General features: G+C 37.6%; 1 protein-coding gene across 3 annotated transcripts in view; it reads left to right on the top strand.

Annotated features, from left to right (window-relative positions):
* LPGAT1 (lysophosphatidylglycerol acyltransferase 1) overlaps window positions 1–17758 on the top strand; it is an 84450-nt gene that overhangs the window by 28950 nt on the left and 37742 nt on the right. The window contains exons 2-3 of one of the 3 annotated variants that reach the window (XM_064477166.1): window positions 65–253; window positions 1148–1412. In XM_064477166.1, the coding sequence (XP_064333236.1) occupies window positions 134–253; window positions 1148–1412 (385 nt within the window). In that variant the 5' untranslated portion in view covers window positions 65–133. Of the gene's footprint in view, window positions 1–64; window positions 254–1147; window positions 1413–17758 lie in introns of those variants that run through there. The other 2 variants (XM_031438615.2, XM_010992137.3) reach the window with 2 other exon arrangements.

Here is a 17758-nt window from a genome sequence, read left to right as displayed (position 1 = left end):
CTCCCCGGGACCCGCCCCGGTGACAGGTCCGGCCTTTGAGTCCCCCCCGTCCCTCTGTCCGCAGGCAGCCGCGAGGGGAGTAGGGCGCCCGCGCGCCCGCTCGCGCCGCGCCTCGTCCGCCGCCGCCGCGTCCATGACCGCGACCCCTCGGCCGGGGACACCCGCCGCCGCCGCGCAACACCGCGCCTCGGGCCGCCGACCCCCGGCCCCGCCGGCCCCCGCGCTCCACCGCCCGCCGTCCGCGCCCGCTGAGGTGAGCCCAGCGCGCGCGGGCCAAGACCGCCGCCCCGACCCTTCTACCTCCGCGGAAACCGCTGCGGACTCCACCCGCCCCGCGAGTGCTGCCGTCGCCTCTTCTTCCCGGCTTCTTTCATCAACCCTGGCTTCCCTGCCCTCGGGCCGGGGACCGTGCTCCTCATCCCCGGCCCCTTTGCCTCCACCTCCTTCTGCTATTGCTCCCCTCCCCCTCCTGTCCTTCCTTCTTTTCGCCTTATTATCGCCCACTTTCTTCCTCTCACCCTTTTGCCCTCTTTCCTGGCCCCTTTCTCTTTTTTCAAAAAAAAAACAAAAAACAAAACAAAACAAAAAAAAAAAACAGAAGACCCGATTGCCGCAAACGAAAAAATTTTAGCATAACTCTTCTTGATAATGCAGAAAGAAGAGACCTTTTAAAGGAACGAATCAGTGCAGGAGGATGGTGGTGAGGGTACCGAGGTCGCAGTTATCTGGGAAATCTGATCGAGAGGTCCTTGTTTCCGTCTTTTCACTCCTGTGGTCAGTTTGGAGATACCTGACGGTGTGTGAAGCAAGTGGGTCTATTTTTCTTCCTTAAAGTCCAACAGAAGACTGCAGTCAGACGCGGTGCGGGGCCGGCCACCAATTAGTGGGAATAGTGTTACCATTTGCCAAATACATTGTGACATAGCCTGTGCCTCCGTGAACAGCTCCCTTGACCTTGTGCGGCTCCTCCTCCCTCGCTCCCTGTCCCCCTCTGGAATTTCCCAGACAGATCGCTGAGGTACTACGCGGGGAAAGCGTAGACCCTGGATTTTTCTTATTTTTGTGCCGGAGGTGATTTCTCTGTTGGTGACTATTTAGATGCGTTTAATCCGTTTTCCTTTGTAAGTGAATTTTCTTTTCGCCTCAGAAAGACAGGATGAACTCCAACCTGAGAATGGCTGTGACTTTGGAAGAAGCTCCGTGGTTGGGCTGGATCTTGGTGAAAGCCCTGATGAGGTTTGCCTTCATGGTCGCCAACAACCTGGTTGCTATTCCATCTTACATCTGCTATGTAATTGTGCTTCAGCCCCTTCGAATGCTGAACAGTAAGCGGTTCTGGTATATTGAAGGAATCATGTACAAATGGCTTTTAGGAATGGTGGCTTCCTGGGGATGGTATGCTGGATATACAGGTAAGAGACAGAGCACTTTTTAAATGCATATTAAAATTTTGTAATGTTATGCTTAAGTCAGGAGCCATGATTTTTTAAAATGTATATGTCTATGATATATTTATATTACACTTTGATTGGAAGAAGCTTTGATGCTTTAACCATTGAAAAAATAACTAGAAAGCAATTCCATTGATTTTTTTCCAGAATCCTAATTTAGGAAGGATGATATTTTCAGATATATAATTTCCTAATTATATATTGATAAGTTCCTTAAATAATATTTTTAATGATTGACATCTACTAAAACCAGTACATGAAAGCTCTCCTAGAATAATAGGTATGGCTTTTATAGGACTTCAGGACTTCAGGGCTTCAAGAACAAAGAGGTAAGATATTTAGCCCATAATGATTGGGCCTTAAGAAAAAGAACTGAGCCCCATTTGTGCTAAGATAATTGAATAAGTTTTTTCATTTAATGATGTATTGTACTGTGTTAACATTTTAAGCCAAGCCAAAAATGGCATTCTTTTCTGTTACGTATGTTTCTTTTCTTTACTCGGATCTATATTTTAGTTCATAATTCTATATTAGAATATTAATTAAGTTTTATCTTTGTTAATCTATCTTCTGAGTGTCTTTAAGCAGATTTTTATTTCTGCAGGAGTAATGCCATTCTGAAGTGGACTTTTAAAGAACTGAATGAGAAGTAGTGTTTATTTTCTGTTTATAAGCCTTACATACTTTGAGAACTTGTGCCTCTGCTGTGAAAATTCTGTGCTGTTTATTATATTTATTTGACTTTTTTTTTCCTCCAAGAATTAGGATAATAAAAAAGCACTGAGGTTTCTGGTGCTGGTCGTAGACCCTGAGGCTTTATCATAGAATTTTATAACTGATAAGCTCCTTAGAGATGGTGCCGCAGATGCTGCGGTCAGCAAAGTCTGTAGTTTGTACCTTGGAAGAGTGAGGAGGGTACTCGGCATTGAACAGCAAGCACAGCAGTTCCCCATTTAACATTCTGTCTCCCTCTTTCCGGCCCAGGCTACACCTGCAGATTTTATCCTTGCACACCAGGGCACTGACAGCACACAGCTTCTATGGGGTCTGACAGTCCCTTGCTAGATCAGAATGCTCTCAGTTGCCCCAGATGTGTCCTTTTCTCCTTTTGGTGATGCCATTCATTTTTCTGCAACACCTGAAGCCCCTGGGGTAGTGTATGCATTGCTTCTTTCTGATGTGTCTTGTTGAGATCCTAATGCTCTTTAGATACAGCAGGTGAACTTCCAGTCCTTTTTTAGGACCTGGTGGTAGCAGTAGAGAGAAAAAATGAAGAATCAAGTTTTTGTCTGTGGTGCTGAATTCTTACTTGAACTGCACTGTGTTGTGGAATTACTTTGCTCTGTATAGTTTGAGCTTCCCCAGATACGCTATGCAGTACTAGTGGTTTTGTTCTTCATACAGAATACTTGAGTTTGCTTGTTTCAGGTGAGCTCATAGTGTTTTTAGATACAATCTTGAGATTCATTCTTCTTAAAAATAATGAAATTACTGAAACATTTGTGCTTGTGTGTGTGGAATATTTGTGTACAAGTGTTAGCATGATGAGAAGCTGAAAAATAATTTGGCATTGACCTTGAGATTGTAAGGAGCGTAGCGGTGCTGATTGAAGTTAAAGTTAGTTATCCTGTGGCCACAGCAAGGCTGCCATGTGTTTTTAAGCATATTTTCTTAGGGTGTCTCTTCCTTGCTGACTACAGAACTATGCAGTTTCTTTTGCCACCTGCTTGGAAAGTGGTCTTGGCATGATCTGCGTATTTTAGTCTCTGAAGCATCTGCTCTCCTTCCAGTGACTGCTTTTTGATCATTTGATCAGTTTGTCTCATTTAAATATAGACTATTTTAATATATACATTTTAAATGGTTTTCCCATGGGTAGAATACTTTTAGAGGATCTGATCATAGCAGAACGCAGTCAAAAGGTCAGACAGATTTAGGAATGACTTTTGTTGAAAGCCACAGCTGGCTCTAAAGAAGCAAACGTAAATAGGGATTGATGAGCAGATGTACCCAGGAAAGGGTCTAGGAGGTTGTATTAAGCTTTGTACAGATTAGGTATTTCATTTCTTACCTTTGAATCAAGAGGACGGTGGGCTTAAGTTTTTTCTTTCCCCTTTCCCTATGCTTAAGTTTCACAGATGGAAAATTGAACATTGCCAAAGGAATTCTGCTTAGCAGATCTAATATGTTCATGTTTTAGAATAAAAATTACTAAAGTATTGAAAAACCACTTCTGAGGAAACCTTAAATGTTAATTAATTAAATATTAATTGGGAAGCTAAAAATTGAGTATCAGTATTTCAAATTGTGGCATTCAGTCTAAGGTAAGTCAGTTACTCAGCTACTGCGGACTTATGCTGATTATCTAATCTCCACTGCCCCATATGCTAGCTGCTAGCCATATATGGATATTTAAATGTAAATTAATTAAAATGAAATAAAACAAAATTCAGTTTCTCAGTCACACCAACCACATTTCAAGTGCTCGGTACTAGGTGGTTGGCAGCTACTGTATTGGATGGTGCAGATCTTCCATCATCACAGAAAGTTCTGTTAGATCAAGCTGATAAATAGGTAGGGCTTTCTCCTTTTTCTTAGGAAAAATGCATTTTATCTTTATAGAAGAATATTTTTCTCAACATAGTTCTAAACAGATTTCTTTGGGGGGAAGACATGAAGATGTATTAAAGTTTCATAAAATGTCTTTTAATTTGAGGCAAATGTCACAAAAATAAGTCCTTTAAGTTCAGACATGCTTCTTGGCCGAGAAATGGTTAGGCTGGTAAGCCCAAGGGCTTGACTGAACGTTCTTGTACTTAGTGTGCGTTCTTAGGGCTGGAGTACCATTGTCTGTGGACGTGGAAGATGGAAAGGGATTTTCTGGTCTTTCTGTTTCTGGCTTTATGTCTGTTCAGGGGAACACATTTCTTGAAAGAGCTCTGAGGACACTGGGGTTTCTTCATCTCACATTTCGTTTAGTGGGAGGTGCTGTACAAGCATCTCACTTTGAGGAAAAGTTGTATACTGCCCTACCGTCACATTTTAAGAGCAAACCAAAGGAGATAATACCTTATTTAATGATCTACTTTTACATGCTTTATTCACTTTGGAGATAAATCAGTAAATATACTCCCCTCCCTCAATTTTAAGTGAAGACTGGCAAATCTCAGTGAGAGATTTTTTTTAATTAGATGTGTTTATTTTAAATAGCTTATTTTGATTTTCATTCACTTGTTTTAATAAATTCGTTGTTCCCCATCCAAACACATTTAATTAAAGTCTTCTACACAAATCATTAAAAAATATTCATTGTAAGTGGAAGCTCCAGGATTTCTTACATATGTTGAGAGTTTTTTGGGCCACAGTCTGGCTGTAAGAGAGCTAAGGTGCCAGGGGAATTGCTACCAAGATGTTTTTGCGTAACAATTACTATTTCCCTTAGGTTGGGTATTTACCTGGGTGGCTTTAGACAAGCTGATGGAGACTAGATTTAGCTTACTCCCACTCCCAAGTGACAGCTGTCATGGCTCTGTGCTAGTCATTGTGGGTTATTTGATAGTATTTTAATTTTTTTTTTTTGCTGGGATATTCATTGTGAGAAAAATTATTAGGAATTATTTTTGACCTTGAAATTCTAGAGAGAGTTTTTAAAATATATCTTCTGGAACAGTATTTTTCCACCTTTGAGTCATAAACCAATTTAGTGTGTCAAGATGAACATTTTTTAAAAAGCAAAATAGAAAAGAATTAAATAGAAAAGATCAGAAGTGCGTATATCTGTACTGGGTGGTGCTACAGAATACATTTTTCACTATGAGCCCTGTCAACATTTGAAAGGCATTGTTCTGGTGGAAAGAGCACTGAAATTGAGGAGAACTCTGGGAGTCAGTTGTCTTGATCTAGCTTTAACTTTAACATCTCTACACACCTTTATTGAGCTTCTGTTATGCGTGGGAACAGGTGCCCTGGAGGTGTTGAGATGCACAATGTATAATCACTGACTTTAAGGAGATCACAGCAGCCTTGGTGGGGAAGACAGTGCACTGACAAGGAACACATCCTGGTACAGTGCTCTGTACCAGGAGATGTCCTGTGGGTGAGAGAGGAAGGGCTCCTGATGTTGCCCCAGTGGTTGGTGGTAGCAGAGAGGGAACGGGGAATTTAGGGAAGGAGCGGCTTTACATTCTTTTTTTTTTTTTTTTAATTAGGGAAATATTTCTCTCTGGGGTAATTCTATCATCAGTATTTATAATAGATTTTAAAGGTTTGAATAATGTGTCAGTTCGAAATTTATATCTTTGTGATGATAATATTAGCTAACATTTATTGAAGTATAAGCCAGGCAGTGTTCCAAGTGTTTCAGTCATTTAATGCTCACAACGGTCTTATCAGGTTGGTACTATTATTATGCCCCCTTTTGTTACGGATGTTGAAATCGAAATACAGACATTTCACGGTTACTTCCTCTTGTGCATTAACTGAGTCGATGCTGCCACAAGCTTACTTTTGTACTTAAAGGAGCCTTTGTTGACCTTTATATGATATTCCTTGAGTGTTTCTTAATTATTTACTACCAGCATTTTTGTTTCTGAGGCACGAAATCTCTTTCTGAAGCTACAACTCTTTAACACCTGAAAGCAGTATCATAGCTGTGGATTTCTGCAAGCGGTTAAAAAAATTGTTTCTTCAAAGGAAGTATTTGTAGTATACTATAAATTTCATAAAATCCCACTTCCTTAAGATTCACAGAACAGCTCAACTGAAGTTTTAGTCTTTGAGTGCTTGACAGTAGATTGTCATGGGATTGAGGATTTATTGCATAATGTAAGGTCGACAGCTGATCTTGACATAAATCCAGGCGAGGAGTTTTCAGTACAGTGTTTTGATTTTTATATGGAAAAAAATTTGAATACCATTAAACATAAACATTTTTACTAAATTCTTTAAACTCAGCATTTTGATATCTGGTCTTATTTCAAAGATTGTATACAATTGAGTACTTTATTTTAGATAGTTTAATATATATATTTAATATGTATATATTTTTATTTATATTTATTTATATATATTTATTATATTTATATATTATTATTATTATATATTATTATATTTATTATATATTTTATATATATATAGTGTATTCATTCATGCACACATATCCACATGCAGTATTACAGAAGCACACGAAGCATTATTTGCAGTGGGTAAGACCTCAGATTCCAGAGTCAGAAAGAGCTGGGTGAGACAATTCCTACTTTCTGTTTATGTTTGCCTTGTATATCTCTGTCCATCCTTCTGTTTTCAAACCGTTTAAATTACGGTTTGATTTAGATGTATCTCTAGTCATCAGTGTGGAGATAGGTTTTGCTTTATAAGTCAGTTTGAAAATCTCTTTCAATATTTGTTGAATCCTTTTATATTTATTAATCTGTCAAACATGGTTAGTCTGGGCTCTGTCATTGTATTTTATGTTTTCTGTTTATATCTATCTATCTATCTATCTATCTATCTATCTACCTATCTACCTTATCACCTTTACCTCTTTCTGTTTTAGTCTTTTAATCCCTCAGTTAAATATATGTAATCCTTGCCCAAGCACTTTTGCAGAAGTTTTTCCCAGTTACTCTTTTGTTGGTTAAAGTTCATCTTCTGGTAGTTTCTCCATAAAGAATCATGAGAACAATATGGAAATATTATTCTTACAACACTTTCAGAACTTCTTTTTGTTGCTTTACACTTGAAGGACAGCTTAGCAGGTAATAAAATCCTTGGCTCACTCTTTCTTTCCTTGAGTATCTTACAGATGTACAAATATCTTCTAGCATTAAATGCTGCTCTGGAGATATGTGAAATTTTGATAGGGAGATATGTGAAAACTTGAATGTTTTCCCATTATTAATGATTTGATCTTTTTTTGTCTATCTACCCAAAGGATTCCCTCTTTGTCTCTTAATATTTAGTAAATTTACTAGGATATGCTGGTGTAGGATGTGCTGGCACATGTGTAACATTTTAATACGTTGATTTGAATCTGTTTTTATTTCAGGAAAGTTCTTTAATTATATCTTTAAATATTTATTTTGTTTGATTTTTTATTGAAATATAGTTGTTTTACAATATTGTGTTAATTTCTGGTATACAGCCTAGTGATTCACTTATACACATTATTTGTTCTTTTTCATATGTTTTTTCATTGTAGGTTATTACAAGATATTGAATATAGTTTCCTGTGCCATACAGCAGGATCTTGTTGTTTATCTGTTTTGTATATAGTAGTTTGTATCTGCTAATCCCAAACTCCTAATTTATCCCTCCTCCCCCCATTTCCACTTTGGTAACCATAAGTTTGTTTTCTATGTCTGATCCTTTTTCTACTTTGTAAATAAGTTTATCTGTTTGTTTGATTGTTTTGGTTTTCTTTTTTGGTAACCTAATTATATGTGTGCTGAATCTCCCTTTTTATATCTTTTTTTAGCTATTATTTTCTCTTCAATCCTTTCAAACAATTTTTCATTTGTTTTGTTTCTGTCTTTAATGTCTCTCACTGTGTCTTCTGCCATGTCTCTCTTCTTTGTTCTCCTTTTAGTTTCTTCTTCATCTCTATGACAGTTTTATTTATTCTTGTATTTGTTTCTTGAGTTCTTCCAGTTTGTACTCCCTCTGTTCCTGTTGTCTGGACTTTTCTTCCTTGACTTCTTGTTATTCTTGCTTTGCGATATTCTTCCTAGTTGTGGTGACTTCATTGATTTTCTTAAATTCATGTAAGAATATTTAGTTGCAGTTTTTATCTTCTCCATTGTAATGTTCTTCTGTTGCATATCCTTTGACGGTACATTATGCTGCTCATTTCTACCATTTTTCTTATAGTATCTCCAAGTCAGTGTTGTGCCAGTTACCTTTTTATTCCCTGTAATTTAGTGAGCTGGATTTTCCTCAGTCAGTTATTTGTAGAAGGTGTGGGTGGGGCCAGGGTAGATTTCCAGATTTCTGCCTCAGAAATAGTTTTTTGTTTTTTGTTTTTTACAATTGGCACCTGGGTGTGTTCTCTGTGTTGACACAAGTCCTTTCTGTCTCCAAACCAGACTGAGTCTAGGAGGCTTTTGGCCACCAGTTCTGGACTTCCCACTCCTTCTTTGCAGCTGTGACTAGAGGGACACAGTCACATCATGCCAAATAAACCCCCTTCCTTAAGTATGTGCATTTTTGCCGTTTCTTTCTGAGACCTGCCACGCTTGGGCCCCCTCATCACATGCCACACGTTCTGTCTCTGTCTCTGCTCTCCACTCTCCACTCCCAACATAGATTCTGTCTGATACTAGCTTTGTTTGGTCTCAGCCTGATCTCATGTATTTTGGAATTTTTATATTTTTGTTTTTCCCCTAGGTTTGCTGGAAAAGAGTTTTATGAGGGTTTTTTTTTTCCCCCTCTTTCTCTTTGTTACTGTGTTTTTTCCAGGAAGATTCATGTCTATAACTCTACTGTGTTCATACTAGAAAATGCAATGCAAGATTTTTATTCAACTATATAATTAAAATTCAGGCACCTCTGTCACCATTCTACTGCACTACTAGTTGATTATTTTTAAATGGAGATCAATTTTACTACCTAGTTAATTTTCTTTAAGGTCTGTTCAAAAGCAGAACTAGCTCCCCAGTTTTTTTTTTCCCCTCCCAAAGTTTTTTGGTTTTTGGTTCCCAAACTGTTTTGATTCTTAAAATACTTATCAGTATAGAGTATAGTTAGGATAGCCACTCTGTTTCCCCTTGGCAATAAGAAAATGTCACTGAAATGAATGGAAGAAGTGAGTTACCTTTGATACTTGAGTAATGAATATGCATGAAATCTAACTTTAATACTACTCTCTAGGGTCTGGTATGTGGACCACCTTGAAAACTTTAAAGATGACTAATGCCCCCTAAACTTTGATAAATAGATTTATAGTATATTACATATATTAAATAGGTATGATATATATTTCTTATAGAAAAGTATATTATATATATTAAATATAATATATTTGTAGTTTATTTGTTATAAGCTAGGTATAAGAGTTTCTTCTCAAAGTTTGCAAACTAGTGGCCATTTTCATCAGCTGATACACTTTGTTTGACCTTTGTACTATTTCAACTTTTTAAAAAATTAGTTGCCATCATTTCAAAATTAGTGGGATTTCACAAAACACGAAAAATAAAACCAAGATGACTAGTTCTTGAGAAATTAGAAGTCTGGCCGTGTTGGGCCCTCATGTCTGGCAGCAGTTTCCTGGAGCTAAGTGATGGCTGCTTCCTTTAGATGGGCCTGTGGTCTCTAGTTCACCCAAGAGCCCACTCCTTCCATGTCTTACTCCCGGGCCACTTTGCTCATTTATATTACCTGCCTGGATCCCAGAGGTGTAGATGATGTTCGTTTAAAATACTCAAGCAATAATCAGTAGTCTGTTTCTGCTGAGCATATGATAGTTTTGAATTTATATGCCTTAGGGGTGCCTATAAACTAATGAGTTCTACCATTAAAACTGAAAGTTTGTTAGTGACCTCAGCTGCTGATTTCATGTAGCAGAGGCACGTGACGGGAACTGAAAAATGAAGTGACTTTAGTAAGAACTGTAGTCACAAGGTTTTTCAAGCTTCATGTACCATATTACTAACTTACTGAAATGTTTCCTGTTATTTGTGCACTCATTTCCTCTTATGACTATAATCATGTAAAATGTAGGCTATTAAAAATTGGTTCTTTCTCTTTGCTTTTCATATTTTAAATATGAAAAACAAAGCAAGTCTAGTTGATTTTTGTTCCTTTAAAATATAGTGCAGATAATTTTAAAATAGTATTATAAAAAGCATGCCTAAATTTTAGTTGAGGTTATATTTTCTCTTAAGGTTTAGTAGATCTGATCAAGTTTTGCTTGCAAAACACTTTCCTGAAACTTTTTTTTTATTACTCATTAAACTTTAAGAAACCATCATGAATCATGTATATAAGACACATTTTTCATATGTCATTAATTAGAAGTTTCCATCATTTGACACTTTAAGGGAAAAAAATCTATAAATTTAAATATATCAAGATGTTTCTGAATTATCAAAAGTCTGAACTATGATCAATATAGCTTACTGTTAAGAATATATTATGTGGTGGGGGAGAATGTAGCTCAAATGGTAGAGTGCATGCTTAGCGTGCACAAGGTCCTGGATTCAATCCCCAGTACCTCCATTAAAAAAAAAAGAAGAAGAATATATTACATATACTTAAATTGAGATAGAAATCACATACCATAAATTTCACTGTATTAAAATGTACAATTCAGTGGGTTTTTTTGTTTTTTTTTTTACTGTAGTCACAAGATTATACAACCATCAGCACTGACTAATTCTAGAACATTTCATCATCCCCAAAAGAAACCCCAAACCCGGTCATTCCCCATTTCCTTCTCCCTTCAGCCCCTGGCAACCACTAATCTATATTCTATCTCTATGGATTTGTCTATTCTGGACATTTCATATAAATGGACTCATGTAATATGTAGTCTTATGTGTCTGGCTTCTTTCACATAGCATGGTGTTTTCGAGGTTCATCCGTATTGTAACATGTGTCAGTATTTTATTCCTTTGTATGTCTGAATAATATTCCATTGTATGGATAGAACACATTTTGTTTATACATTTGTCAGTTGATGAACATTTGGGTTGTTTCCACATTTTGGCTATTGTGAATAATGCTTCTATGAATACTTACATACAAGTTTTGGGATGACCATATGTTTTCAGTTCTCTTAAACCTGGGAGTCTAATTGCTGGGTCATATGGTAATTCTACGTTTAACTTTTTGAGGAACTGCCAAACTATTTTCAATAGCAGCTGTCCCATTGTACATTCCTACCAGCAGCGTAGAAGGGTTCCAATATCTTTACTTACTCATTAATATTTTATTATTTTCTGGGGTTTTGTTGCTGTTTTAATTTGGCCATCCTAATGAATTTGAAGTGGTAGCTCATTGTGGTTTAGATTTGCTTATCCTTAATGACTAATGATATTGAGCATCTTTTCATGTGCTTATTAGCCATATGTATCTATGAAAAAATGTCTATTTGCCCATTTTTAAATTGGAGCTTTTGTTTTTTTATTGTTGAATTATAAGATTCTATATTTCATATACTACATCCTATCTATTTTTTCATTCGTTGCTTGTGCTTTTGGTGTCATATCTGAGGAACCACTGCCTAATCCAAGGTCATGAAGAGTTGCATCTATGTTTTTCTTTTAAGAGTTTAAGTTTTATATTTAGGTCTTCGATCCATTTTGAGTTAATTTTTCTCTACGGTTTAAGGTAGGAGTCCAGCCATCCTTTTATTTGCATGTGGATATCCAGTTGTTCTAGCATTGTTTGTTAAAAAGACTATTCTTTCCACATTGAATGATCTTGGCACCCTATTGAAAATCATTTGGCTATATGGGTTTATTTCTGGGCTCTCAATTCTATTACATTGGTCTTTGTGTCTTTCCTTATGTCACTATGACACTTATTACTGTAGTTTTGTACCGAGTTTCAAGTGTTAAGTATATTTTGTTGTATTTTAATTCTTTAAAAATAGACGATCCTTTTTGTTATGTATTATGACTTAATAATGAGGCTAGTTCACTAATCAGATCCTAGTTTAAAGCTGTTTTGCTTTTAAAAGTATTTGCTGAGAACAGTGTTTTTCAAGAATTATTAGTCATATTTGGGTTGAATCACCCCTTCCTACTTCTGTGTTGGGGAAATTCTTACTAATTATGTATTTCACTAGGAGTTGTCTAGAAATAATGTGATTAGGAATAACAATATTTATATCCTGTTTGCTCTCTCAGGGAAGCAGGACCTTAGTTGTAGAAGTATCTTACATGATTGATCAGTCAAATGTTTATTGGCTGTCTACTGCCAGTTAGCAAAGTTATTGATTTGTATAATATTGTGCTAAAGAGTGATTTAGATTAATTTCTACCAAAAGAATTTTTGGCTTAGTTTCTATTTTGATAAGATGGTTTTGGGAATTGTTGAGTTTGCTATGAATTATGTGTCCAGAATGGTCCTGTGAAAAGTTTCTGAAAAAATGGAAATCAGTATGTACATTTTCCCCTAATGTGATGGTTCCATTTTTTTTAAAGTTAATTGAGGCCTTTGCAGAGAAGAAAATTAACTGGAAGCTAAATTTATTTTGTAGAATAAAGTATAGATTACATGGATAGGGAACAAGGGTGTCATTTGAAATGAGTTACAAGCTGTTTTTTAGGAGTGAGATAGAATTGGTTTTTATGTATGAGAGACTGAATCAGGTAGTCATTTTAAAGCTGAAATAATCACTTAAAGCTACTCTAAGCCTCAGATACCTATATACAGATGTTGTATTTTTAACAAATAATAGATATGACTGAATAAGTATGATATTAGAGATAGCATGATGTATTAGAAAAAAACTGACTCTTGAGTTAGTATGAGTTTGGGTCCTGCCACCACCCATTGCTGGTTGTGTAACTTTGAACTAGTTACTTGGCACTCTGTGAGCCTCCGTCTCATCATCTTTAAAAATGAAGCTTATAATATTTATCTCTTATGAAGCTTAAATGTAAAGTGTTTACCATGATATTTGGTACTCTATAAATAGCTTACTATTACCATTATTATTATTATATTAATGCCTAGGAAAACAATTATGTTAACCTTCTGGGGAAAGGTATGTCTAAATGAGTAAAAGCTAACTTACGGAATAGTTTTACAAATACATTTGAGATTACTCAAAGTTAGCTAGTACTATGCCTCAGTACAGTTCTTGCTTTAATCAATAAATAAAAATAATTTATTGTTAGTAATTTAAACCATAGTCTAAAATATTAACTAAATTTTGTGTTTATAAATTATTGAATGCTTCAAAGCAATTTATGTTTAACTGTCCTCTGATTAATTCAGTCACCTATTCCAATACCAGATATCTGAGTACCGTCTCTGTCAGGCTGGTGATAGAAGAACAGTGACAAATGAAACAGGGCAGCTCCTGTTCTTCTGTAGTTGACTGTTTCATGTGGGAAACGGGAGTCACATGATAACCATGTAATCAAAACTGTGAAAGGGGCTACAAAGAACACAGTAGGGGCTATGAGGATAAGTAACAGAGAGCTTGTCCTGGGGATGATGGTGGCAGGAAGGAATGGCCTCCTTGAGAAAGTGACATTAAGACTGAGACCTCAAGTATGAGTGGCCCAGGTGATGCCAGGGAAGGGGCAGCATGTACAGAAGATGAAAAGAGTTTGTCATGTTTGAGGAACAAGGGGAAGGCCAGCTGGAATGAATGAGGAGCAGAGGAGTCGGGGTGGTGGTGGTTGAGTGCTGCGTTGATGGGGCCAAATCCACTGAGGCCTTTTAGGGCTTGCTAAGGATTTTGAAGTTTATCCTGAAAGGAAACTATGCAAGGGTTTTAAGCAAGGAAATGATGAGATCAGATTCATATCTGTAGTTCTGTACTCTGCCTGCTTTGTGCAAGTGAATTAGAGAGAAGTGAGAGCGTATAGGAGAGACCCTCTGGAAGAGTCTCACCTGAACCAGGTGAGGTGATAGTTTACTTGGTCTAGGTGTGGTGGCAGTGGAGATGGAATGGAGTGAACTAATTAGACAGTTTTCTAGGAAGAACATTGTTAGGAATGCTGAGGGATTGGACATAGAGGATGCAATACGTGGGCAGGTGACAGGATTGACCACGAGGTTTCTGGTGTGAGATGCTGGGTGATTAGGGAAGCCCAGAGAAGGAGCAGTGTTGAGAGGAAAGATAAAAATTGAGCATAGGTTAGGTGAGAAGCATCTGAGTGAAACTCTGAAGTAGGCATATAGATATATATAGTCTAGAACTCAGAAGACAAACCCAAGCTAGAAAGATAAATTGGGAAATTACCAATGGTATTTAAAGCCATGCAGATGGATGAGATCACCTAGGGAAATTGTAGGTACTGAGTGGTGAGGGGCCCACTGTCAGACTCAGAGGGCATGCCAGCATTTGGAGGTTGGGGAGAGGCAGGTGGGAGAGCCTGGGAAGGAACAGCTGGAGAAATGGAAGGAATGCCTGCCCTGCAGGTGTGTGTTAGAAGTCAGCAGTGTTCCAAGGCAGGGGCTCTCAGTGACTGCTGCTGAGAGTTTATGTTTCGTAAGATGAGAGCTTATTTAGCCTTTCAGTGGTTTGGTAAGAGCAGGTTTGTTGAGGTGGTAGAAGTGGAAACGAGGTTGGAGTGGATTAGAGATGAATGATGATGGGAGGAGATAAAATGGAAACATAAACGAATGACTTTCCAGAAGTGTGGCTCTGAAGGAATTAGGGGGTTGCAGGAGAGAAACTGGGTCAAGGGAAGGCTTTTAAATTTTTTTATTTTTACAGTTTGAAAGTCTGGATTTTGACCCACTTAGAGTTGTACCTGATGAAACCAGGGTCATTTACATACACAGCTCAAATATTTAGTAAACTATTCTTAGTGACGACTGAATGGGAGAAGGTTTTTCAGGGCTCACTGAGCCGATGAAACAGGGAAAACACTTAAATGTTGGCTCTGGTGGCCGAGGCAGGCAGCAGGGCGGAGCCACCATCATTTGATCCTATTTGAACTGTTACTTAGTAAGGCTGCCCTCCCTCAGCCCCTCTGCCTTTTCTCCTTGATATTCTTCCTGTCCCTAAAATCTGTTCTTCAGTTTCTTTGAAAATTTATGCCTACTTATCTAAGCCCATGAAATCCTTTCTCACTACTCTAGTTTCTACTGTTTCCTTCTTTCTGAACCTCTTTGGGATCTGCTCTGTAGTTGTGATTACTAAGCTTTGGGCTGAGAGTTCCTGCCAAGCTTCAGAGTTCTCTCAGAGGGTCAAGAATCCACACCCACAGTAAGTACCATCTGAGGATGAATAAATAATGGGTCCTATAAATATGCGTTAATATTTTTCAAATATATGTGGCTGCTGTTTTGATTAATAAGAAGTCCCTTAAAAGCATTATAGACTTTTCAGTTGCTTTCTGTTATAGATCTTTTCCCTCAGAGCTCAAAGGACTACGATCATAGATGTCTGCCACATTTTTTGACACTAAGAAAGACTGTTTATACTTGAAACAGTTAAGACTCATTGCTCTACCACATAAAACATCCACAATTCTGCTTCTTCTTTCTCACCACTGTCTTACCTTTGCTGTTCCTATCTCTTTTTATTTTTATTTATTTAATGGGTGGAGGTAATTAGGTTTATTTATTTACTTTTTCTTTTTAAATGGAGGTACTGGGGATTGAACCCAGGACCTCGTGCATGCTAAGCACACACTCTACCACTGAGCTATACCCTCCCCCCATTCCTGTCTGTTTTAACTAACTTCTCAGTTGCTTAAGGACAGGGGTTATGGTTCTTTCTTCTTCTTTACATCTTCCTATAGAGGTTGGCAAGCTACAGCGTTTAGGCCAAATCTAGCCCACTGCCTGTTGTTTTGTAAGTCTTCTCCAGCTCAGGATGATTGTAGAGATGACTATTTGCAATTGATCTGATGATCGAAAACACTAACTTTGAACCCAATTAACTGAACTCATACCCCTCCCAAGAAAGAATTTCATTCTTCTCATTAGCAGACTGATACTGCAAAAAATTGTATTGAATTATTTTTATTTTTTGAATTTTGTCAATTAAAAGATTTGTAGAAATTTGTTGGAAAACAAATTTATTGTGTAAATACCTATATAACATCCTCAGCTTTGCCTCCTGACCTGCATATTGTAAAAGTTTTACTATCTGACCCTTTACAAAAGAAGTTTACTGATCCCTGCCTTATAGTCTGGTTCTCAAATTGTCTGCACATCTGCACGCTCAGAGGAGCGTTAAATATGTATGTGAACTTATCTAACCTGGAGATTCTGATTCAATACTGTGCGATGAAGCCTGAGAACCTATATTTTTAACAAGCTGTTTAACCGTTTGGAATTACTTGGGAATGCCTTTTAATGCACTCACAGGGTTGAACTCCAGGAGATGATGAAATGAATACTGGATTGGGTATCAGAGGACAGCTTCTTATTTTTTTTACTAACTGTGGAGACTTATCCAAGTAACTACTTGTTCTGCTGGTTTTTTTAAAAAAATTCTAGTTCCTTTGTTTATAGACGGTTTTACTTTATCCTGTACAATAGGGTGGTACAGAATAGTAGTTCTTTGACTTTCTGGGGTTCATGAGAACCTCTTTTAGAATCTGATGAAAGTTATGGGGCTTCCCCTCAGAAAAGTGCACCTGTATTAATTTCCTATGACTGCCATAACAAATTACCACAGAAGCACTTAAGGCAACAGAAATTTATTCTGTCATATTTCTGGAGGCCCAAAGTTCAAATCAAGGTGTCAGCAGGGCTGCACTCCCCACAGAGGCTCTCAGGGGAGATTCCTTGCCTATTCCAGCTTCTGGTAGCTGCCAGCATTCTTGGGCTTGTGGCTGCATCACTCCAAGCTCTGCCTCCAGGGTCACATGGCCACCTCCTTTTATCTCTGTCTGTCCTCTCTGTGTCTATTATAAGGACACTTGTCATCAATTGAGGGCCCATCTGGATAATCTAGAATTGGCTCCTCCTCTCAAGATCCTTAACTAAATCATATCTTTTACCATATTATAGAGTAATGTTCACAGGTTCCAGGGATTTGACATGGTGCCTTGTTGGGTGAGGATGGGGGACATTTTTTGGCTTACCACAGCACCTTCGCATGTGCTCACAGTTTTACAAACAGTTTCGAGAGGCTCACAACTCTTTAAAGTCCATTTATGGACCCCATGGCCTCCAGGCTTGAACTCCAGCTCAGTGAGAAGAACCTTCCACCTCTGGTATATTCTAGTCTCTATTTTCTCTCTATGTCATGTTCTTACATTCATGTCCTGTTCATACCAACCTCAAAATGATGATGTTTTCTTCTTGTGACTTCTTGAGTCTTCAATTTATAGTTTGCTTTTTGAGTTAGTTTCACTGATTCCTTTAGAAACTATCTTTTAATAAGATTTGTTGATAAAAGAAAAGAAAAGCCTTTCCCAGTGCTTTTTACTTAATTCTGTAGCAAGGAGACTAACTTCTATGCAAATCATAGGTAAGTCTTCCAGTGAGAAGAGAAACTTACCTTGATTGAGTACCTGATATGCCAGGCCTTTCAGCAAATGATTACATGTGGCATCTTATTAAATACTAACAACAGTCCTAAGAGGGAAGTAATATCAACCCCATTATATAAATGAGAAAAGGAAGACTTCTGGAAGTTAAGTCACTTGCTCAGTGTGGATGATAGA

This window comes from Camelus dromedarius, chromosome 21 (genome assembly GCF_036321535.1).
Source record: "Camelus dromedarius isolate mCamDro1 chromosome 21, mCamDro1.pat, whole genome shotgun sequence".
Classification (NCBI taxonomy): Eukaryota; Metazoa; Chordata; class Mammalia; order Artiodactyla; family Camelidae; genus Camelus; species Camelus dromedarius.
This window is presented reverse-complemented; position numbering and strand designations above follow the sequence as displayed.